Source organism: Rhinolophus ferrumequinum, chromosome 20 (assembly GCF_004115265.2).
Source record: "Rhinolophus ferrumequinum isolate MPI-CBG mRhiFer1 chromosome 20, mRhiFer1_v1.p, whole genome shotgun sequence".
Lineage (NCBI taxonomy): Eukaryota > Metazoa > Chordata > Mammalia > Chiroptera > Rhinolophidae > Rhinolophus > Rhinolophus ferrumequinum.
This window is the reverse complement of record NC_046303.1, coordinates 35,365,169-35,389,842: the sequence shown is the minus strand read 5'-3', so window position 1 is coordinate 35,389,842 and position 24,674 is coordinate 35,365,169. Positions and strand designations below refer to the sequence as shown.

The 24,674-nt window shown below is 34.7% G+C and overlaps 1 protein-coding gene across 1 annotated transcript; it reads left to right on the top strand.

Moving 5' to 3' along the window:
- The first annotated feature begins 204 nt into the window (after positions 1-204).
- Positions 205-23,410, top strand: GTPBP10 (GTP binding protein 10). Its single transcript, XM_033088921.1, has 10 exons — positions 205-324; positions 4,232-4,425; positions 7,698-7,789; positions 8,179-8,323; positions 13,124-13,197; positions 14,678-14,730; positions 16,827-16,934; positions 17,850-17,927; positions 19,910-20,033; positions 21,868-23,410. Exons 1-10 carry the CDS (start codon positions 292-294, stop codon positions 22,128-22,130), a joined length of 1,164 nt encoding a protein of 387 aa, XP_032944812.1. The 5' UTR covers positions 205-291; the 3' UTR covers positions 22,131-23,410.
- Positions 23,411-24,674: the final 1,264 nt, after the last annotated feature.

The following is a 24,674-nucleotide window of genomic DNA, read 5'->3' as shown; positions in this document are numbered from 1 at the left end:
TTCCTGAGGCACACTCTCCACACCTAACTGTCCCTGGCCACAGTGCCTCTCGACATTTCCTCAGTTTTACGCTGCTTTCCCCTAAACAGAGTACGTGCCTACTTCTTGCAGGGTGCACTGCAGGGCGCATGCGCCAGTCCCGCAGCGAGCGCACCCCGCGGCGCCTGCGGCGGTGGCGGAGGGACCGTCCTGTCGGGACGGAAAGTCGGCGGCCCGCGGTGACGTCAAAAGGCCGCGCGGAAGTTCCGTGTGTTCACTTCCCGCAGGAGTGAGTTCTGGCGCGTCGCAGGCATGGTGCACTGCAGTTGCGTGTTACTCAGAAAGGTCTGTGACGGGTGCCTTTCCGGCTGAAGGTGCCCCTGCCCCCCCCCCCCGAGGGCTGGGGTGCTCCTGCCCTTCCTCCCCTCTTTTTGGCGTCCTCTTTCCTGCTTTTATGCTACCATCGTTTTCCCTCCACCTCTCCTGGAGTCGGGGTTGGCTTGTGAGGGGTGTGTCTGCGTGGCATGGTTAGGACGGTTGTTTGGGGACAGGGTTTGAGATTCTTCTGGGGAATCGTGTGCACTTGGGATGAAGAACTGGGGTACCTGCCTGCCGTTTAGACTCGCAAGATGGTATACGTGGGGTGTAGGTTTTAACTTTTTCTTTTGACTCAGTGTATTTCCCTTCTTTTAAGTAATATCCATAGAGTAGTTTCCCCTTGAGTGCATTGTTTCTAAATGCTTTGTCATCAGTAAACGAAAATATGTAACAGGCTTGCTTTATTGCAAGAAATTAGGTCCGTTTTTGTGCAGTGTTGGTTTTAGAACCGTTTATGTAAAAAAAAAATCAAGTTTGCTTCAAATTAAAATCCTCTTTAGGAGACTTGCTAGTAATGTTTTTGAAACCTGTGGACATCATAGTTTGGCCATTACTAATGAGGAGATTGAGATATTCCTTTTAAGTGTGGGTTCTAATTCTCGGAATCTGATAAATCTAGAGCAGTTAAAAAATATGTCACACATTGAGCGGAACTCTTAAGAATAGATTTCTTTTTATTGGAGGAAAGGCATGGTTAGTAATATCTGAAAGAAAGTATACTTTATCCCACCCTCTGTTTTCTAGAAAGTGAGGGAAAGAGACTTATGAAGGGTAGTGCTTAAAATATATGAAGTAGCTAATCCAACCAAAAAAGAAACTACTGCATTTTTTTTGTATGTGGATAAGTTATTAAAGGCTACTTTTGTAACCTTACTGTCATGAAAACTTACTTCCAATCAATGTCATTTGCAAGTGGAATCTATCTCTTCACTTACATGTGATTCATCTTTTTTTAAAATAGTAAAAACAGCAAATCATCATGTATCTATTAATCATTTGTTATTTTCAAGGCCTTTAATTCCATTTTTTAAAAAAATGTTATTAAATTTATTGGGGCGACATTGGTTAATAAAGTTATATAAGTTTCAAGTGTACAGTTCTGTAATACATCATGTATTTATTGCATTGTATGCTCACCACCCAAAGTCAAATCTTCTGTGACCATATATGTGACCCCCTTTACCCTTTTCTACCTCCCTCCACCTCCCTTTCCCTCTGATAACCATCATATGTTGTCTGTGAGTTTTTGTTTGTTGTTTTCAATTTTATATTCTACATATGAGTGAAATCATAATGACTTTTTCCATCTGACTTATTTTGCTTCGCATGATATTCTCAAGTTCCATGTTGTCGCAAAGGGCAGTATTTCATCTTTTCTTATGGCGAGTAGAATGCCATTGTATTTATGTACCACACCTTCTTTATCCAATCATCTATCGAAGGACATTTCGATTGTTTCCATGTCTTGGTCAGTGTGAATAATGCTGCAGTGAACATAGGGGAACGTATATCTTTATGAACAAATGTTTTCAAAAATTTCATGTAGATATTTCATGTAGATATCCAGATCCTTCTGGAAGAAGGATCATATGAGTCATATGGTAACTCTATTCTTAACTTTTTGAGGCACCTCCATACGGTTTTCCATAGCGGCTGTACCAATTTACATTCCCACCAACAGTGTATGAGGGTTCCTTTTTCTCCACAACCTCTCCAACACTTGTTATTACTTGTCTTGTTGATAATAGCCATTCTAACATGTCACGTCCAGCACGATGAGGGTTGGAGGGAGGCGGAAGGGTGGTGCAGGGTTAAGAAAAGACAGAAGCCATGAATAGAATGGAAACCGCAGGGCCAAGGGGAACAGCCTTGGACTGAACCCCGAAACAGGCCAACGCGAAGTTTTTATTGGTAAACTTCTACAGAGGTAAAGGATTGTTAATCTCAAGATCTGTGTGTTAGTAGCCTGCTGGCTGTCTTTCCGAAAGTTCCCATTGTGTTCCAGCTTGTACTTTGCCTTCACACACACGCACATCTCCAAGGAATCCATTGAAGGGGAGGGGCCAATATGATTCCATCGGGTCTCAGTTTGCTGAGACTTCCCCTCCAAGGAGCGTTTCCGATATCTCTCCATCGGGCCTCAGTTTGCTGAGGCACTCCCTTGTGAAATCCTGGGTCTTCCTGGGGAACAAACGGTTTGGCAGCTGTAAGGCAATACTAACAGGTGGTGCATTTCTGATCTAGGCGTGAAGAACCAAAGCATAAATTCTTTACCCTCAGAGAAAAGTACTCTGGCTAGCTCTCAAGTTCATTTTTTATATATCCCTTCCACCCAGTTCCCTTACAACACTGTTTCATGAGTACATCCGCATACTTAAATGGATATCTGTGCTTTGAATCTTTGCTGTGAACCCATCCACTGCAATCTCTGATCTAGACTACATCAGAATCACCAAGGGAGCTAAATGTGCTGGGTTGACCTGTCCTCATCCCCTCCTCCAGAGTGTATCAGAATGGTCAGTGGAGTGTATGTATTTTGCAAAAAGTTTCCAGATGTTTTTTGATACTTAAAGCTATCCTAAATGACTAAAGATGTGAAGATTATGAATTTAAGAAATTACTCTGTAAGGAATCTTGATAGTCTGAGAGGTTAATACTTAGGATCTTTACCTGCAAGAAACTCTTGATTTAGTGAGGGATACAGACGTAAACACTAGGTACAGTATAAGATTTCAAAAAGTGTAATAGTAGAGATACAATCAAATTGCTAAGAGCCCAGCAAAGTGGATGATACATGTTGATTAAAGGAATTAAGAAAGATGTCAGTAAATACGACATTCAGGTGGGTTTATGATAGAAAAGAATGAATGACATAAGTAGAGGAAAAGAATGAATGACATAAGTAGAGGGAAAGCATTCCCAGAGTGGCGTGGACACATGAATATGTAACGTGTAGTACAGAGCAAAAGAGGAAAAGGAGATAAGAGGGATAGAACGAATGGAAACAAAACTGGGAAGGTAGGTTAAGAGCTTAAGAGCTTTGAATATAGTGCTGAGAATTTTAGACTTTATTAAATAGCAAACACAAAAAAACAATTTGAATAAGGGAGAAACATGGTTAGAGATCAGATCCATTTTTATAAAAAATGGCTCAGGCAGCGAGATGAAGGATGTGTTGAGAAAGGAATGCCTAAACGATGGAAGACCAATTAGGAGTTAATGAAATAGTCAAGATACTAGGGCAGTTTTTACCAGAAAGGAAAGAGAGGGTTTGGGGAAAAAAAGCAGGTATAGTAATAGATTCCCATATGTCGCCTCAGTGAATATTAAACTGTGGTTCCATTATTTGAGAGAACATTGGAGGAAGAGAATTTACCGAGGAAAAAGTTTGGTTTTGTCATATTAATATGCATTTGAGGTGACTATTATCCTTTCAGTGCCTACAAACAAGTTACATATTTGAAGGGTTTCAAATATAAGTTAAATACCGATATTGTTCGTAGTTACTTTAGACTATTAAGTTTACATTCTGGTGGAGATGTCCAACAGACTGGACGTGAAGAATATCTCATCTAGGTAATAGTTTCTGGTACAGGCTGAGATCACCCAGGGGAGTCTGGATTGAAATGTGGGCCAATGTCAGAGACCTTGAGGATAGGTGGGACAACAATTGATAATTGGAAAAAAAGGATCTTAAGAGAGTTAATTGGGAAGAGGAGGTCAGACAGATGAACTAAGAAAAGACTATAAATTTGGCATACAGGAAACCATTATTGATTTTTTTAAAGGAGTTTTAGTGGCAACAAAGAACTAGAAAGGAGTTCTAAAGTGCTAAACACACTTGGTATACAAACGTTCTCTCTCTCTTTTTAAGTATGGAAACTTCATCGATAACTTAAGACTCTTCACCAGGGGAGGAAGTGGTGGAATGGGTTACCCTCGTTTAGGTGGAGAAGGTGGAAAAGGCGGTGACGTCTGGGTTGTAGCCCATAACAAAATGACGTTAAAACAGCTTAAAGACAAATATCCTAAGAAACGGTTTGTGGCTGGAGAAGGAGCAAACAGTCGGTGAGTATTTACTGAATGACTTTGATTGTATAAAATTAATCCCTCCCGGAAGAAAAAAGTTAAAAAATAAAAATTTAATTAATAATTTGAAGTAAATTATATTCTGTATTTTTAACTGAGCAAAAATTTACGTTTGTCTAAACTCCAGTAAAAAGATAGGTACTAAGAATTTTTTGGAGCTTTTAAACTTTTTATCCTTTTCTTCTCTCGATGTCTGTTTATATTCTTTTGCACTTACCCTTTAGAAACAGAAATAGTCTGAATTCCCAGTTTTCTCCCTAATTTATCTTTGACAATCCTTAGGAATCCTTTCTGAAATCTCAAATTTCGCCCCCCACCACCAATAGTTCTGCCAGCATCTCATATGCAGTGCTGAAAATTTAAAGCCTGTTTCACTAATACATCTCTTGTATGTTTTCCTTTTGCTTCCGTTTTGGTCTTCTTTCTATGACAGCAAAACGTTTCCTTACTTTTAGTTAATGTACAAGCATTTTTTGTGGAACATGCTGTGTTGACCTCAAAATATGAGAAGATTTTTTTCTTTAATTATAAAGAAAAGAAACAAAAAAATTCTTAAAGCTTCTACCAAAATGTAGGCTATGATTCCTCAGGCCTCTCTCACTCGGTTCTTCCTTAGGAGGTGTTGATGTAAAGGTTAGATTTGATGTCGCTTTTTTCTTTCTCCTTCTCAAGGTAGTGTTTTGGTATATTTATTTGTCACAGTACTAGAGGATGGAATGTGGCGCTTCTTTGGGTGATGGATATGATAAGCAAAAGATAGAGGCTGGGATGTTAAACACCCTGTAATGCAGAGTGAGGAACACTCCCAGCAACAACAAAGTACCCTGCCCAAAATATGCTGGGAAAGGAATCCTTAGAGAAACCCCTTAAATTCTTTTTGAGCATTTTTGTTTTATGAATAGTCTGACTGAAACCATTTTATAGGACAAAATTTGGGAGCCTCTATTTGTTAGAATTTAGTAATCAAAGTTTTGAGTTCAGAATGTTATTTTATTATTTTGCTGTTACAGGCAGGAAATGATAGCAGTTTACATCCTGAAGTAAAAATTTTGATAATTATTTCTTTTGAAAAGTAAAGTTGCTATAATTCCAACCTTATTCTGTGTTCAGATTAGTGGTATATTAAAGATGGTATACAATGTGTAAATGTTAAGAAAGATTTAAATAGAACATTTTTCTTACTGAGATTGTGTGTTGCAACTTTTAGAATGTAGAGGCTTAAATATGAAGGATTACAGGAGCCAACCAGGGTGAAGGGGAGGAAAAAACATAACAGAAAAGATAACATGAACAAAGGCCCAATGATAGAAGACAGATACTAGTGTAAGACTTTAAAGGAAGGCCCGTGTGGCTGGAATACAGACAACACAGGAATGCCAGGCTTTCATTCAGACCACCATCACTGCTGAAATACTGCAGCATTCTCCAATTTGGTCTCCTGTTTCCAGTCTCAGTCATCACCTCCAATCCATTCTTTATCCAGTTATTCCTAGACTGATTTTCTAAAACACCAATTTATTGATGTCACTTGCCTATATAAAATCCTTCAATATTCCCCATCACTCTAAGATAATCTTTAGGCTTCCTAACTTAACATATCAGACTCTTCATGATCTGGACTACAGTGCCTTTATTTCACACCATGCCACCCCACTTGTCCCAGTGTTATGCTAGAAATAGCTATTATGTTCCCTCCTAATCCAGTGTGTATGTATTCAGTTTGGCAACACATCCTTCCCTACACTGATTGTTTGGCGAAGTCCTATCCCCCCTTCAAGACATGATTCAAGCACCACTTCCAAAATGTACGTAACTAAGTAAGATTTTAATTTCAGATATCTAATCACGTCTACTAAAAATCAGACTGCTTTTGTTCATCATGAAAATATCTCTCAGTAAATTTGTTTATGATTGTTCAATTAAGAAAATTATCAGATGCTATTTCAATTATTTAAAAAACTATCCAAAGTTTTTCTGAAATAAAAGTGTAAATGTTTTTAATAACATGATATTATAGTAGAAGTTTCATCAGCGATAACAAAAAAAAATGGAAAGCCTTGCCTCTACATTCTAAAAATTACAACACACAATCCCAGTAAGAGAAGTACTTTATTTAAATCTTTCTTTAATATATTTCAAATTCATCCATTTCTGTCAATCCAATTCATTCATTCAGCTAATGTTAATTATCTACTATGTGCCAATCACTGTACTAGATATCTAGGATAAAAATGATGATCTAAACTAATAGGTTCCCTGCCCTCCTATCCTAGAACTTACTATAATCTAATAGGAGAGCAGATATTAATCAAATACATGAAAAATGGAAAATTATAACTGTGACATGTCTTATGAATGAGAGCCTACGTGTGTGGGCATGGGAATTGTGACATAATCAGGGAGATCAGGAATAAAATGATTTATAAAAAGGTCAACCACCTATAATTCTTCCACTTGGAGATAACCACTATTAACTTTTAATTGACTTTTCTAAGACTTTTCTGTGTAGTTACACAAATGTAATTATGTGTATATGTATATAATTTGGGGTATGAAAACGAGAGGACAATATTTTGCAACCTCCTCTTTTTACTTAACTTTTTTTCCGTGACAGAAGATTATTCAGGTTGGCTGCATAGTATTATAGTATTGGAAATAGCATTATTTATTTTGTCATTCATCTATATAGGTAATTGTTGATTTTTTTTTTTTTTTTTTTACTGTTATAGTCCCAATGCAACAAACATCCATGGGTATATAATAGTTTATGTGGTTGTTCAGTTATTTTGTTTTAGGATAAATTCCCAGAAGTGGAATTACTAGTTACAAATTTGTACCAATTCACTCTCTCACAAGCAGTTTGAGAGTAGCCAGATGAGCCTGCTGTAATTGAGGTCAGTTTTTTAAAAGTTTTTTCTTCAGTGGATTTTTCATTTTTTTCTAGTTGGTGTTGTAATGATTTTTTCATTTCAGGTATGCAATATATTAGTTCATTATTAGTTGAAATGACTTTTGGTGGTTAACTTGGTAACTTAAATCATTACTCAATATTATTGTTATCGGGATACAATAGTCTAAAATGCAAATAAATAAGTAGGTATAGTTTTAGTTTTCCTCTAATATTTGACCATTTATCATCTATATTGGATGAGTTGGTTGCTAGTCTCCTTTGTATACCATTATATTTGCTTGAAACATAATCTTCAATTTAGTGGGTTTTGCTTGTTTTAACTTAGCTTATGTTTTTGTAGGGTTAGTGCACTGAAAGGCTCCAAAGGAAAAGATTGTGAAATTCCTGTACCTGTGGGCATTTCAGTAACTGATGAAAATGGTAAAATTATAGGTAAGTATACTGCATAGTCTAAGGTTGTGAAAAATGCACATTTTCTAAGTTGTTTAGGAGCTATGGGGAATAGTACCTCTTGAGTGTCAGAATTGTTTTTAAACATTCCTGTTTTAGCTGCTAATTTATAAAAGAACTTTTAAAAACGTTATGTAAAGGTTGTTCAAAATTAACTGCTACATTTAAGATTATTTTAAAAATATAAGAGTATTTACTTGGTTTTAAAACATATAACTGGTCTCTTTTCAGCTGCTTACAAATGTGCTTTTCCACTGTCAAGCTTTTAATAGAAACTTCTGGCATCTATTTCTGAAAGAAAAGTGTCATTAGTGATTAATTAGCTCCACTTACTAATGTTGGCTCTAAGTATCTTTATCTCTCTTTTTAAGGAGAACTCAATAAAGAGAAAGACAGAATTTTGGTAGCTGAAGGAGGCCTTGGTGGTAAATTATTTACAAATTTCTTACCATTGAAAGGCCAGAAACGAGTAATTCACCTTGATCTAAAACTTATAGCTGATGTAGGCCTAGTGGGGTAAGTATCATTCATATCTTTATTTTTTTTTTACTTTCAGAGAGATAGTTCATGCATAGGAAATAAATATAAATGGTAATTTGGGGCTGGCATTATTTCTAGTTTATGGAATATATGCATTGTTTGTGCTTTGAGAATATGCTATTAAATGTGGTTATTTTCACAGTACCAACATAGTTTCATATTTACTATTCATTTGTCAAAGATGATAGCAATATAATAGGCCAGTGAAATGTTAGAAAATGAATAAAGAAAGAAAACATCAATCAAATGTAGCAGTATAAGAAAGTAAAAGAACATTACCAAATATTAGGGAATAAAATGAGAAATCCGAACAATCCACATTTTAAAAAGTGTATAGAAGTAAATAAAAGAAGGGAAACAATAATTAAGATATTCTTACAAGTCTTAATAGAGGTACTAAAGTGTCATTAATCAGATGGCTAAAAGCCAGTACAGACAATGTCAACTGTTCGACTTTTACACTATCGAACACCAAAGTTGAATCTTGCTATAATTGCTGTGTTTCCCCCAAAATAAGACCTAGCCAGACAATCAGCTCTAATGCGTCTTTTGGAGCAAAAATTAATATAAGACCCGGTCTTATTTTACTATAATATAAGACCGGGTATAATATAATTAATGTAATATAATATAATACTGGATGTTATGTAATATAATATAATATAATATAATACAATACCGGGTCTTATATTAATTTTTGCTCCAAAAGATGCATTAGAGCTAATTGTCCAGCTAGGTCTATTTTCGGGGAAACAGGGTGTTTCCCTATCCTGTACACTCGGCTTAGGATCTGTCCATCAGCACTGCAGACCTTACAATGTTGTCCTTTCCACCAGCCTCCATTCTTTCATCAGACAATGCTATTTAGCTATAGGGTTTGCAGTGTTGTTACCCAACTGACTGGAGGGAGATAGCAAGATAGAATAGATAAAGGAAGGGAAAATTTCAACTTTGCATTTCTCCTCTCCCTCCCTCTCTTTCCCTGCCTCGTCCCCCTACAGCATTACACAGTAGTCAGATGGAGGCCTAAGGAAAAGGTAGAAAAATGTTGCCAAACTGAGTGCCAAACTGCCATTCCATACCGTATCTTCCCATAGCTTTTTTCTAAGCTCTTTTCATCTTCCTCTCCAGCAATTTCACTGCTTCTTTACCAGACTCGACAGTCTGAATCTCTCACCTCTTTCCATGCCTGTCTAGGTCTTAACCAGCAGTGGCTTAGAGTTCACAGAAGCCCCATTCTGCTGAATATGTAACAGGGAAGATGTGATGCTGGCATTCAGGCTTGCCACTTGCATTTAATTTTTTCAATGAAACATAGTTATGAGGGTTATGAGTCATAGCTTCTGTAATATTGTATATTTTTCAGACATTATGGGTATAATAGAGTTTTGTGGGTAAGACTGAAAATCCAGCCATTCAATTTCTCATTTAGTAGAAAAATGGTTTCAAGTTCCATAGAGATACCTTTACAGACTAAGAAGAGCCTAGCAAAGCTGAGTTGTAAAGATGGGGTAAGGGTCGGGGACTCAAGTGAGACTATTTGGGTTAGAATCTCAGGTCCTCGGGAGGCTGGCTGGCTGGTCTTGGATGTGTTATACAGTCTCCCTAAGTTTTTGTTTTTTCATCTTTAATAGTAGATGGAGATAGTTCCCACGTTAAAATGTTGTTGGTGTGTAAGAGATTGCATTTGCAGCACAGCACATGCCTTGGATTTATGAATGCCCAGTGAAAGAATGGCAGCTGCTCTCACCATCATCATTGGAGTGCCAACTTATTGGAGACTACATACAGTGAAATGCTGAGCTTTTCAGAAGGGCTTGAAATTATAGTCAATAATTAAAGCATCATGATTCCTAAGCACAATGTTAACATGTGTCCTAGTGCTTTTAAATTAAGCACCTGTTCTTCAAAAGTTACTAATGTGAATACCAGTATAAGCAGATATCCTTTTAGCTGGTTTCAGGAGTGAATTGAACCTTACAAGAAAGGCATCATATAACGAATACACTTGTACCGCTGTTGTTAGATCTGACCTTTGCATAGGTTGGATTTCAGCCTCTAAAATTTTCGTTAGGTACTTTTCAAGAAAAATCTCAAGTATCTTCAACCACGAGCATCCTTTTCTTCTCGTACTTTTATCTTTTTGGAAATACGTAGTTGCTTGCATTTTCCTGTGTTTAATCACTATTATGAAAACGTAAGGATATTGGAAAGAAAGAAGCAAGTGCAACCCGTGGTCATCATAGACGAAAATGATTGCAATTTACTTTCCAAAAAGTTCCAAGAGCCTAGGTATAACAGGATGTAAGAAAATATTGTATTTCCAAGGGAAACAAATCAGTAAGGCATCTCACATAATTTTATTCTAAAGTCCTACAGAAGTATTTTTAATGAGAAAAATTGTTAAATGAGCTCCATTAAGAGCTTACAGATTTTTACAGAATTCTAAATTAATATTTACAAAATGTTACACCATTATTTCAAATGAGTTTGGAAGAGTTTTGGAAGAAGAGCTTTCTCAAATTTGAATGAAAGCTCTGTGAAGAGGGGAGGTCACATTTGTCTCATTGATTGCTGTGTATCTGGTGCCTGTGATATTGCCCAGCCATTGTTTGGGTATGATACAAGTCAATGCTCAGTAAATATTTGTTGGATAAAATTTTTTATTGAGATATAATTGACATATAACATGTCAGTTTCAAGTGTACAACATCATGATTCAATATTTGTATGTATTATGACATAATCACCATTGTAAGTTTAATTAATATCTATCACCATGCATAGTTGGCAAATTTCTTTCCTTGTGATGAGAACTTTTAAGATTTGTTCTCTTAGCAAGTTTCAAATAGACAATACAGTATTATTATACAGTATTATTTACTATAATCACAATGCTTACATTATATGCTTCATGACTTATTTATAACTGGAAGATTGTATCATTTGACGCTCTTCACCCATTTTGCCCACCGCCACATCCCCCACCACTGGCAACCGCCAATATGTTCTCTGTATCTTTGAGTTTGATTGTTTGTTTGTTTGTTTGTTTAGATTCCACATATGAGCTCGTATAGCATTTGTCTTTTTTTGTCTGACTTAATTTCACTTAGCATAGTGCTCTCAAGGTCCATCCTTATTGTCACAAATGGCAATATTTCTTTTTTATGGCTGACTAATGTTCTATTGTGTGTTATATGTTATATATCATGTATATATTGTATATTATATGTGTATATACCACGTTTTCTTTATCCATACATCCATCAATGGACGCTTAGATTGTTTCCATATTTCGGCTATTGTACATAATGTTGCAATGAACTTGGGGGTGCATATATCTTTTCAAGTTTGTGTTTTTGTTTTCTTCAGATAAATACCCAGAAGTAGAATTGCTGGATCATATGGTAGCTCTGTTTTTAATTTTTTGAGGAAACTCCATACTGTTTTCCATAATGAGCAATGGCTGCACCAATCATATTTCCATTTCTTGGATAAATTTAATGAAAATACCTGAATGAAATTTAAGAAATTATCTCTTAAGTGACCCTCCTCCCCCATTCCTAGTACTCTTTTTCATGCATTGTGGGCCTTAAGGAAAATTTAGCAATAAAATGAAAGCCTTTGAAACTACCATGTATTTTAATCCATATTTCCTTATCTAGAAATTTAACTCAAGAAAAAGATTAAAGGTATGTAGAAAGATTCAAGGATAGTCACTTCAGTGTTTATAAATTTTTAGAAAAAAGTTAGACAATAAATGCTCATTTACAGAAAGAATAAGGTAATTGTCTATTAATCCCACCATTCAGAGGTGACTGTTAATGCTGGTGTATGCGTGTGTCTTTCTAGCTGTGGCATATTTCTGCAACATTATTTATAATAGTAAACAAATTGAAGACAACCTAAATGCCTAGCAATAGGAATTTAGTCAGGTAAATTACAGTGCACCTTTGAAAGGTATTCACCTTATGTAATTCAATTTGAACAAGAGGCCAACCAATTATGGATAGTTGTTCAGAAAAAAAAAAAAATCAAAATTTAATCTGATCAAGGCTTTATAACTAATTACCAATTTTTAGAAAACCCAGGGCAAAAGAGCATGTTAAATGACATCATGGGGTGTCAACAGAAAAATCCAGACTGTGGTAAAGAAACTCCACAGGACAAATAACCCAGTTTTTAAAAAAAAGTAAAATTACAAAGGGGGAAACAGATGGAGGGGGAACCTTTACCAAAAGAAATCTAAGAGACACATCAACCAGTTGTAATGCAGACCTTATTGGAATCTATATTCAAAGAAGACAACTTTTTAAAAAGTTTTGAGAATAATATTTGTTGAAGCTAGATGATGGCTAAATGGAATTTATTACTCCTTTCTGCTTTGGTATATGTTTGAAAATGTCCATATAAAATTTTTTTTTAAATCCATAAAACAATAAAAGTAATATTTTATCAGTTTTTGGCTAGAGATAGTGAATTACAAGTATTTTTGTTCATTTCTTTTTGTTTTTCTATGCTTTACAAGTGTTTTTTTACATAATTTGAATTATTCACAATACTGAAACATTTCAGTGTCCAACATAAATTTATCTTTACCTTTTTCATAAGTATATTTTGTTCAAGTTTTTCAAGATTATTTTAAATTTATACTCTAATTTCAATCCCAGAAATATTCAAGATGTCTGCTTCCTGAAATGTTAGGAATTCAGAGATAACCAAGTATTAATAGTACTGATACCTATTGTAATATATAAATTTATTTTCTCATTTCAGATTCCCAAATGCTGGAAAATCCTCTTTGCTAAGTCAGATTTCTCATGCAAAACCTGAGATTGCAGATTATGCATGTAAGTATAATTAATTTTGTACTTTAATGTGTGGTGGTGAATTTTTAAAGACTAATTTTTCTTTGAGTATGAATAAAATGACAATTCTAAGGGTAGCCATAATTTGAAAACTCTTGGCGGAATATATATGCATTTCCCATTAATCTTTGAAACCTCTATAGCCCTCAGCAAAGTTTCTAGTACTTGTTAGACACTTTGTTGCATTTATTTTTCTACTCCTTAATCATTTATTTGGTTTAGTTATGATTTTATGAGTACCTATCCTTTATCAAGCACAATGATAAATACTAGGAAGGGAGAGATGAATTCTTTCACTCATTTAGCAATTATGTTTTTCTGGGAACTACAATAGATTCTGGAATTATAAAGACTGGTGAATAGAAACAGATACTGTTCTGACTTTTATTGAGCTTACAAACTCGTGGGGGAAGGCACAAATCTCACTAATGAATATAAGGGAATATAATACCATTCTATGAAAAGAGTGTAGGCGACTGCTTTACTTTTTTGTGGAAGTGTTGAAATTTGAAGAGTAAATATGAGTTAATGAGTGACAAGTAATGGACGTGAAAGGTCTTTCAGAGGAAATAGCATATACACAGAGGCTCTGTGATGGCAGGGAGTGGATTTGTGTGTCTAGAGAACATGTGGTAAGGGAAAGGAAATCAAGATGAGGTGAGATGTAGGTAAAGGCTATCAACAGACCATGTAGGCCATATTCGATCTTTATATCTTAAGAGCAGTGGATAGCCTTTTTAGAAAGGGATAAAATTATTAGATTTGCTTTAGAAAGATGTCTGCATATAATACAGAAAATGGATGGGTGTGGGACATATATAGATCTTGGAAGAACAGTTAGTGGGCTATTGCAGCAGCAAGATGAGAGCTAATGGAAGCTTAGACTAAGAGTAGTGAATGAATATTACAGGATCTCTGCCATCACTAAACAAAAAGGTACAGAATGACATTAACTTGGAGTAAAATTAAGCCATTCTAAAATTACACTCTGATAGAGTTAATTTTGTTCTTAATACGATATATTACATGGCCAGTATTTATTGTTGTAATACAGGGGACTCTTAGAAGGAAAGAGGAAGAAAAGCAAAAAGTCATAGGAAGGAGACTAGTGTAGGACTGGTGAGGCTTGAGGATAACTGACTAAGAAAGCACCAGATACATTTCTCCCACAGACGCAGTGATAGAAACCTAAATTCTGCCCCCTTCCCATGCTTCGTAAAGTATAGTAGACCCACTTATTAGATTAGACCTGTGCAGATTATAATAATTAATATTTGTCCTTTTCCAAGCATATTGTAAATAGCAAAGATAATTGTACCTTCCGTTTCAACAGATGAGAACATAATGTGAATTAAAGTGTTAATAGAAGAGAGATATTGTTTATTTTAAACGTAATCCTAGGGCAGTGTTGAGAGTACCAGCCTTTATTCTAACCTTAATTTATTGTTGTTTTTTCTCTCAGTTACAACACTAAAGCCTGAACTTGGAAAGATTATGTATAATGATTTCAAACAGGTGGGTTTTTTGTTTTTTTTAAAAGACAATTGGTTAAAAGTGAAAGTACTTGCTTTTAGTACTTGGGCTTTATAATATTTGACTGTTTCTGTAGTGATAGGGGGAGGAAAAGTAGCAGAATTTTGTTTTTGATAAATAAAACTGTGATCAAATCAATTCTGCTGAACATTGTCATGGTAAAAGATTGTATAAGAATGTAACTTCTTGTTCTTGGAAAGTATAAGTCCAGTTTGTCATTACAACATCATAATTTCATTGTCTTCCTAATCTCTGTTCTCATTGCAAGTCCCTATTTTACCTCCATATTTGATGATTGATTTTAGCTTCCTACAAATATTTTTCTCAAGTTCATGGAAGTCATTTTGTTCTAATTTTCTCTTTAAAAAAGTGGTTTTTTACTTGAACGGGATTCTGACCTTAGGTAGCTCTTAAAATTTATTTTTTCTTGACAAGGAAGAACTACATATCTTTTGATTAAAAGAGAATAAAAACAAATATAAAAGAGACAAAATTTTAAAAATATGTAATATATGATCAGCAGTCATCCTCTGGTATTTACCCGAATGAGTTGAAAACTTAACGCTCACACAAAAACGTGCCCACAGATGTTCGTTCGTAATTGCCAAAACTTGGAAGTAACCAATAGGTCCTTCAGTAGGTGAATGGATAAACTATGATACATCTAGGACATGGAATATTATTCAGCACTAAAAAGAAATGCGCTACAAATTATGAAAAGACACAGAAGAGCCTTAAATGCATATTACTAAGTGAAAGAAGCCACCCAGAAAAGGCTACATACTGTATGATTCCAACTGTATGACATTCTGGAAAAGGCAAAACTATGGAAAGAGCAAAAAAGCAGTGCTTGCCAAGGATTAGAAGAAGGAAGCGGTGAATAGGCAGAACACAGTAGATTTTTAGGGCAGTGAAACTATTCTGTATGACATTATAATGGTGGACGTGTCATACATTTGTCAAAACCCATAGAATGAGAACCAAAAGAGAATCGTAACGTAAAGTATGGTCTTATGGTGATGATGTATCAGTATATTTTCATATAATCCATTGGCATAATTCAAAAGAAATAAAAGATTTGTATTCATTTATAATAGTGATATAACAGTAAAAAATAAACAAACAATTATATAGAATATTAAATAATAAGTAAAATTATAAATTCAGGATAATATGAATATAGCAAACAATATTGAGAGGAAAAGAGAACATTGTAATTTTTAAGGGAAGTCAGTAGAGAACCTTTGAAGACAATGTCAGGGCATGAGACCTCTATAGTGTACACTGCTTTGTCACAGCCACAACTTCCTTTAAAACTCAAGTCCTGATCCCCATGTGCAGTGTGTTTAGAGCAGTGCTTCTCATCCCTTACTGCACGTCAGGATTATCTGGGTGGCTTAAGAACAACAATGACAAATGAAGCATGTGCCCCAAAGATCCAAAACCAAATCCCTTAGGGATAGGGCCTAGGCATCTGTGGTTATAAAACTTCCCTAGGTGGTTATGAGGCACAGTGAGGTTTGAAAACCAGAAGTGTAGAATAATAGTGAATAACTCTTATCACCTCCAAAAGAGTATAGGAACACTATATCCTTTACTTTTTAAGAACGGTCAGTAGTCCTCTTGGTAGAATGTGAACAGAAAAGGAAAGTGGTGCCAAACATGTAGAATTTAAAACTTAAAACTGCAGAGCTGTATTAAGTAAATGTCAGTTGAATTAATATCTTTGAACACTTTTAAGAATTCAGAAAGTTGAAGTTCTATGGAAAGTTCATATTGAACATATAATTTATGGAATTCTAAAGAATTTATGTGATTAATAACTGTTAAACTAATCCCTAAAATTCTGTCTTGTTAGATTAATAAGTAAAAATTGGACTCTTAATTTCTGATAACAAAGGATTTGGATTCTTAATACATTTATTTTGTTATTAAGGTATCTTGGCTTTATAAAGATGTGGTAATCACAAATCAGGAACTGTTTATGTTTGAAATACCATGAAAATTTTTGAATGTAATTGTGCTTGTGGTTTTCATATATTTTTCTTTTTTTATCAAACCATTTAACTTTGTATTAGATATCAGTAGCTGATCTTCCTGGTTTAATAGAAGGAGCACATATGAACAAAGGAATGGGCCACAAATTCCTCAAGCATATAGAAAGAACTAAACAACTACTTTTTGTTGTAAGTCATATGCATATACATGTAATATTCAAATGAATGTGAAAATCAATGAATTTAGTTTTCCTAGATTTTTTTTGTAATAATAAGATGTAAAGATAAAGTAGTAACATACATGACTCCACTAAGTCTGTTTAGATTGGGGTCAAATATGGTAAGTAATCTTTGTTTATAATATGCACATTGAAATGGCATTATTTACTATGTCAGACGTAAGTTTGGCCATATTTGGCAAGGTTTAATTCCTTAAGATTTTCAACATAGTACTATATTATATAGTATCATTTTCCTACTTCATCGATGGAGCTTGAGTTACACAGCTGACTCAAACAACACGGGTTTGAACTGTGCGGGTCCACTTATATACAGATATTTTTCAATAAACACGTGTTCTGTTTTCGATCCATGGTGTTGAGAGTTTGCAGGTGCAGAGGGCTGACTGTGTGCATTGATCTACACCATTTTATGTAGGGAACTTGAGCATCCACAGGTTTTGGTGCCCTTGCAGGGGTCCTGGAACTCATACCCAATGGATACCAACAGTCTGTAGTTAAGTTTTGGGGGGATCAAAAGTTATACGTGATTTTCAACTGTGCAGGGTGGGGTAGGGGTTGGCGCCTCTAGCCTCCATGTTGTTCAAGGGTCAACTGTATATGAGATTGTCCATATTAGTATAAATTGTCTTATCTATACTAGTTCCTCATTTTATTAATGGTTGTGATTTTTATCAGAATAATTATAATTATCTTGACATTTCAATTTCTCTTACTTATTTTGAATTACTAAATTACCAATAGAGTATAGATTGAGACATTATTTTTAGCTTCAAAGAATACAATATTTCAAAACATAGAAATGTATAGCTATTCTTCTATTAAAGGCCGTCTCTTTTCCTACTTTTTTTTTTTTTTTTTTTAGGTCGATATTTCTGGGTTTCAGCTTTCTTCCCAAACGCAGTACAGAACTGCCTTTGAAACCATAATACTGCTTACAAAAGTAGGTTTTCTATTTCTGTTTTACTGTGTTCTGCATCTGGTCTAATATGTAGGTACATAGTCCTGAATGAAATAACACATAATGACTAGAATAAATATATATTTCACCTCTACTTTTTGAAGCTTTGATGTTAAAGAATTACCTAAACTTACTGTCTTAAAAGTTCTTCAATATTAACCTGCTCCTTTTGAAACCAATAAAATCCTCCTTAGTTCCAAATTTCTATTACATACTTCTCAAACTTCATCTTGCTTGAACTTTCTTTCTACTTCTTAGACTATTTCTCAGTGTACTTTTTATGCTCTTTTCTGTTTATTTAAGTAGCATTAAGTTACAGTAAATATACTGATGACTGCCAAATCTGTATCTGAGACCCATATCTTTTGACTGTGCTTTAGACCAGCTGCCTCTTGGACATCTTTGATTGTCTGTCTTATTGACTTCTCAAACTTAATATGTATAAAACTGAACTGAACTTTTTTTTTTTTTTTTAACTTTCCAGCCTCCTCCAGAACTTTACTGAGGATGTAAGCCGGAAACTGGGTGGTGGTCTTGATTCTATCTTTCTCACCTATATCAAGCACTGTCAGTTTCATGTACTAAATGTCTCTGAAATCAATCTTATCTTCATCCACACTGTTATAGTCATCAACCCTTGTCATTAGACTGTTTTAAGTTTCTCTTTTCTGGACTCCCTGCTTCCAGTCTCACTTCTCTGCAGTCCATTTTTTACATGGCAGCTGGAGTGATCTTTGTAAAAGAACCACAGTGACGTTTGTTCCCTGCTTAAAACACTTTGATGGTACCCCATTACTGTTAGATTAGTCTAACCTCAACATGGTTAATGAGGTCTGGCAAGGTTGGACTCCTACTTAGCCATCCATCTCTGCTTCCCTCTGCCCCTCTTACATTCTGTATCCAGCCCGGAGATTTCTCCCTAACACAACACGATGTGTCTTGCCTCCAGGTCTTTGTATATCCTATTTCCTCTTATAAGTAATACTGCTGAGAACAGTTGTGTGCATGTTTTTTTATGGACATGTTTTCGTTTCTCTTGGGTATATACCTAGGAATGGAACTGCTAGATAATATGGTAACTCTATGTTAAATATTTTGAAGAACTGCCAACCTGTTTTCCAAAGTGGCTGCACCAGTTCAATATTTACAATTCTACCTGCAATCTATGAGGGTACCAATTTTTCCACATTAATGTCAATACTTGTTATTGTCTATTTTTTTATTTTAGCCATCCTAGTAGGAGTGAAGTGGTATTTCATTATGGTTTTGATTTGCATTTCTCTAGTGACTAATGATGTTGAGCATCTTTTCACGTGTTTATTAGCTGTTTTGTATGTCTTTGGAGAAAGGCTTATTCAGAGTCTTTGCCCATTTTTTAATTGGGTTATTTGTATTTTTATTGTTGAGTTATAATAGTGTATTTTGGATACAAGTCCCTTCCCAGATATATGATTTACAAATATTTTCTCCTATTCTATCAGTTGTCTTTTTACTTTCTTTAAATCTTTTGAAGCACAGAGTTTTAAATTTTAATGAAGTCTTTTTTGTCTATTTTTTATTTTGATTGTGCTTTTGGTATCATAACTAAAAAAACTATTGCCTAATTTATGATCATGAAGATTTACTCCTATTCACTTCTGAATTTTATCTTAATAGAAGTCCAGATATTTGTATTTGGCTCTAGGCACAAATCACAACCTTCTCTAGGATGTCATGTGAGCCAAAATATATTAGCATGGTTTTAACTCAATGCTTACCCATGCATGCTTAATGCTTGCTTAACCATTAAGCATTTTCTGATTTGCCTTTGTTAATTAATTTTGTGGTTATTGGGATTTACTGCGTTTCAGAGATGTGAATGGGCTCTAGATTATCCAGGCCTCTGCAAGGTAAAGAGAGACATGAAACAAGTATTCTGTATAGATATGTTAATAAAATGATTTGGTTTTTCTCTTGATTTAAAGGAGTTGGAGTTGTACAAAGAGGAAGTTCAGACAAAACCTGCACTCCTGGCAGTTAATAAAATGGACTTACCAGATGCTCAAAATAAATTCCGTGTACTGATGAACCAACTCCAGAATCCTAAAGGTAAACCCATTGATTCATTTAATGCTAATTTAATAAATACCTAGAATGTGCAGAGTGCTAAGTGATATAATCAGTGGAAAAGAAAAATAACAGTTTTTACTCTTTTAAAATGTATGTTTGAAGAAAGGACACATACCTTGTAAAATATTTAAATAACATTGTAATGTAATACTTACCAAATTTCAGAATATGTGGTATAGATGGTAAGTGAGAGGAGACAAAAGAAGAGAGAAAGATAATTTGAACTGAGAAGGTTAGTCTTCATGAAGAAGTAAAACTTAAACTGGGTTCTTAAAGAGTTAATGGGATTTGGGTCAGAAGAGGAAAAAGTCAGTATTTACCTGTGAAGTCTTACATATTAATGTATTTCACAAGTTCTAGAACTTCATTCCCCTAGTACACCGTGAATTTAAAAACGGAACTAATAGTTCTAAAGAGGTATGTATCTTTGCAATGCCAACTTTATCGGTGAAGAAGAGTACTAATTTCCTAAGAAGAACTTGAGTACCTGTATCTGTGTATGTGTGTGACACAGAAAAATAGATGCTGTTAATCCAAAAGGATTTTTTTTGTTTGAAATCTGTTCCTAAATGGACCACTTGGTATAAAGGAACTTAAAGTAAGGATGCTCCACTGTCTTGAATATTGAACTCGTAGAACTCTCTCTGTCCTACACTGAGGATGCTTTCATTTTTCTGAGTCTAGTTAGAGGACCTCTTCACAAATGAGGAAAAATAGGGTGGTTGGCAAGTAGTTAACATGTTTTTAAATAGTAGCAATTGCTCTTTTTATCCTTGGGATAAAAATTGGGGAAAATAAATTATTATTATTAGGACTAGCAGACAACACCAGAAGATTCTTTCTCCCCTCAAAAATCTATCCCCGGTGTAATTTACATATTGGAATTGTCCTTGAGTTAATAAGTTACTTTTGGGGTATAAATATTCCCTGGAATTAGTAAGTAGACTTTATTCCTCAATCTCATTTGCTTTGAGAGATCATTAGATCTGTTTGCTAGTTGGTTTTGCAGAAAAGGGAATTTTCAAAGGAAGTATCAGAAAGGTACCTGTGGCTATTTTGAACCGTCATAAAACAGAATATAGTAGTCCCTCAGTGATAATTCCTGAGTTAGCCTCTCTGGACTTTTGGGGGCATAGGAATCTCAAACCAAACTCCAGATTGGCTTGTCCACTCTCTTTCCGCCCGGCCTTTCCCGTTCATATCAGTATGCCATCCCTCCTCCCATTGTGTTGTGGACAGGGAGAAGGAAAAGTGATAGAACAGCTGTCTGCCTCTGTGGAGTGATAGACTAGACTCATCGGAAATAAACCCCCCACCCCCCTTAAACTCTTCCCAACACCTTTTTCAATTTTAGTATGGCTCCTAGCATCAGTGATGATAAACCTATACTTTAGGGCAGTTAAAGGCTGCCTGTGTACAAGCTAGAATATCCCAAATGATGTTATTTTTATAGAAAGTTTCTTTCAGAGAATCTGTGTTGCCTCACTTTATCGAACATCCCCCACCCAAAAAAGCAAAATGTATTGCTTCTGTAAGTAAATCATCTTCTGTGATTCTTTTATTTATACTTAATTTGGTGTAAAATATCTTTATCCAACAGATATTTACTAAGCAGCTATCACATGCCAAGAACCTTACTATTGTCCCTAGTAAAAACCAAGGGTTCTGAGGGCTTATTAGATAGAGATGAAAAAAAGGGAACTAAAAATTCTAAGGTGTCAGTTCTTTGGTTCACAAATCAAACTTCTAATATAGTTTTGACTTACTTTCAAAGACAATGAAAATCAGCATAGTATTTTGTTCTTTGTTTCAGATTTTCTGCATTTATTTGAAAAAAACATGATTCCAGCTCAGATTATGGAGTTCCAACATATCATCCCCATCTCTGCGATTACCAGAGAAGGAATTGACGAATTAAAGAACTGTATAAGGACATCTTTGGATGAACACGCCAACCAGGAAAATGATGCATATCATAAGAAACAGTTGCTCAATTTACAGATTTCCAATACGGTATCTTACAGGGAGCCACAATCAAAGAATGCTCTTACTAGTTCCAGAGTGGACAGAATTTAAGTTTATTCAAAATGATATTGATATGTGTTCATTTGAAAGCTTTTTCATAAACACGTACTTTTTAGAATGTTAGTTATTACTAACCTTCTAATATATATGCCATCATTTGAGAACCATATCTTTTTAGGGTATTTTGTAGTTAAACTTTTTATCAACAGTAAAAAAGTAACTGAGAACAAAAACTGACAGTTTATAATTTTGTGGCCAATCCACCTGTAATAAAATCCTCTGATATGCCTGTACTTAAGATGTCTCTAGTGAGGTCATTTTTTTTTTAATATAAAAGGATTTCTAGCATATTATGAGAATGAGCAACTGTGTTTTATTTGTTTTTGAGTCTGTCATGTACCTGTTTCTACTAAATATATAATAGTTCTCATTTTTACAAAATCTTAAAACCGTAAATTGGAACATGTGTTCAGTGATAATAAAGATCATTGATAATATTTAACAGAAACCAGCCAATAAATGCTTGTGAATTCAGCTTTCAGAAATTTTTTTTTCTTAAATGTAAGAGTATTTTTTCTTGCTTTGGAGCAGACAGATGTACTCGTATGTCTCATTTCCTTATGTCCTAGTCTGTTTCATTGTTTACTTTCATATTTTACTAAGAGAGAATAGGAAGTACAAACTTTAAACAATATTATCAATCATCAATATATTCTTAAGAGACTATAATTTCTAAATTTCTGCCTAAATTTAAAAAATACTTACAAATTGGACATTTTTAAAGAGTTGTATTATAAAATATACATGTTCCTTGTGAAAAATTAAACAGTGCATAAGCATATAAAGTAAAAAGGAACGTTCCCATCGTTCTGCATTAGACCCTCCAGCCCTTCTCAGACATAACCAGTTAAGCTTCCTATGTTCTTGCAGAATTTTTTTATTTATGTATCTCTTCACCCAAATTAATTTATTATATAAAACTTTTCCAAGTTTATTTATTTTTTCACAAAATAGTAGCAAGTTAATGAGATTTTAATGTTTTATTCAATGCTACTTTTATTAGGAATTGTTTTGGAATTTAAGGCTTAGTGAAGCCGTTTCATATGGCTGTAAGTATTACATAAAAATATTATAAGTATTGTTCTACTTAAATTTCTTCTGATATGACATTGTGACTTTTTAGAAGCATTATTTCACTTTTATTTGTTCTGTTTTCTTTTCCCCACTCCCACCTCTCATCTCAGTCCCCAGATCACTGGCTTTTTCTTGTATTTCTTTTATCCTCCTTGCACAGGTATTGACTCAGTGTCTCCCCTGTACCAGGCACTGCGGAACGCAGTGAAATAAATATTTTAATATAATCTCAGATGCTAGCTGTGTGTCCTTAAACAACACTTTCTTATTTTTACCTTTCAAACTACATCATGTTTGGAATGCTTATACCTTACTGTGTAGCCAGGATATCAATACACTATGTATTACCAAGTCCCAGTAGTTACCAGTAGTTCTTGCAGAGCTTACTATGTCAGATTCATTTATTAGGATAAATTACAAGTTTATACTGCCAGGCACTCAAGTATTAAGTATATCGTACTGTGAAGTTGGATCTGTACTGTGAAGGTTTCGCCTATGAATAAAAAAATTTCAGAAAGCTGTTATATTGTTCTTTTTGTGATATGTATCCGTATTATTCTTATTTGTCATAGTAGATGAACTTTATGTAAAATGAATGTTTTAAGTGGTAAATATGTATTATATAATCGGGGGAAAAGTCTGCTTTCATAATGGGAAAAATCGGGTCAACAGTTTTATTTCAGGTTTTGTCCAATTAGTTTTCTTGTAAAGTTATGTTTTCTGTTAGTTGGGAGGATGGAAGTCAAAGATTCTCTTGAGCATGAAAGCTACAGATTTTTTTCCTGCCAAAAATGAACATAAACACACCAAGTATTTTCCAAGCAGTTTCAGGGTTTGCAAAGTTCAGGTATAAAACTCAGCAAAAGTTCCATCTACAAATTTTTAATATCATTAGGGTACATTAAAAATAAGTTTCAAAGCGACAGCATAAGTGTACTTAGAAAATATAACTTAAGGAAATGAAAATTAGCAACAATACAAATTGTAAACTTTACACAAAAGACACTATATTTCAAAAATATGGCAGTATTTTGCTTAAAGACCAAATTTTGAATTGAATTTAGTGGATATTTTTAAATCCTTAAGAGTATCTTAAATTTGGTTTAAATCCGTCTCTCCTATGAAATAGACAACTGAAACAAACCCCCAAAATTTAAGTACATAGTTTGTGCTGGTAGTCATAATATCTAACATTGTGCTGGTAGTCATAATATCTAACATGGTAATGTTTTCATGCTGGCCACTGTACTGAATGTTTCACATATGAGTATAGTATCTCTTCCTTTTGTTTTTCTCCTTTCTTCAAAAAGAGATTCTTTATTAAATCAGCTAACTCAGATGCTTCTATCCCCAGCCCACAGTTGGCAGCCCTCCCTCCCCTTTACCCCTTAGCCGCAACGAGGGGAATGGAAAATGAGAAGCCAAGAGGGCTTCCTCCAAGGCAGGCTGCCTCCAATGTGT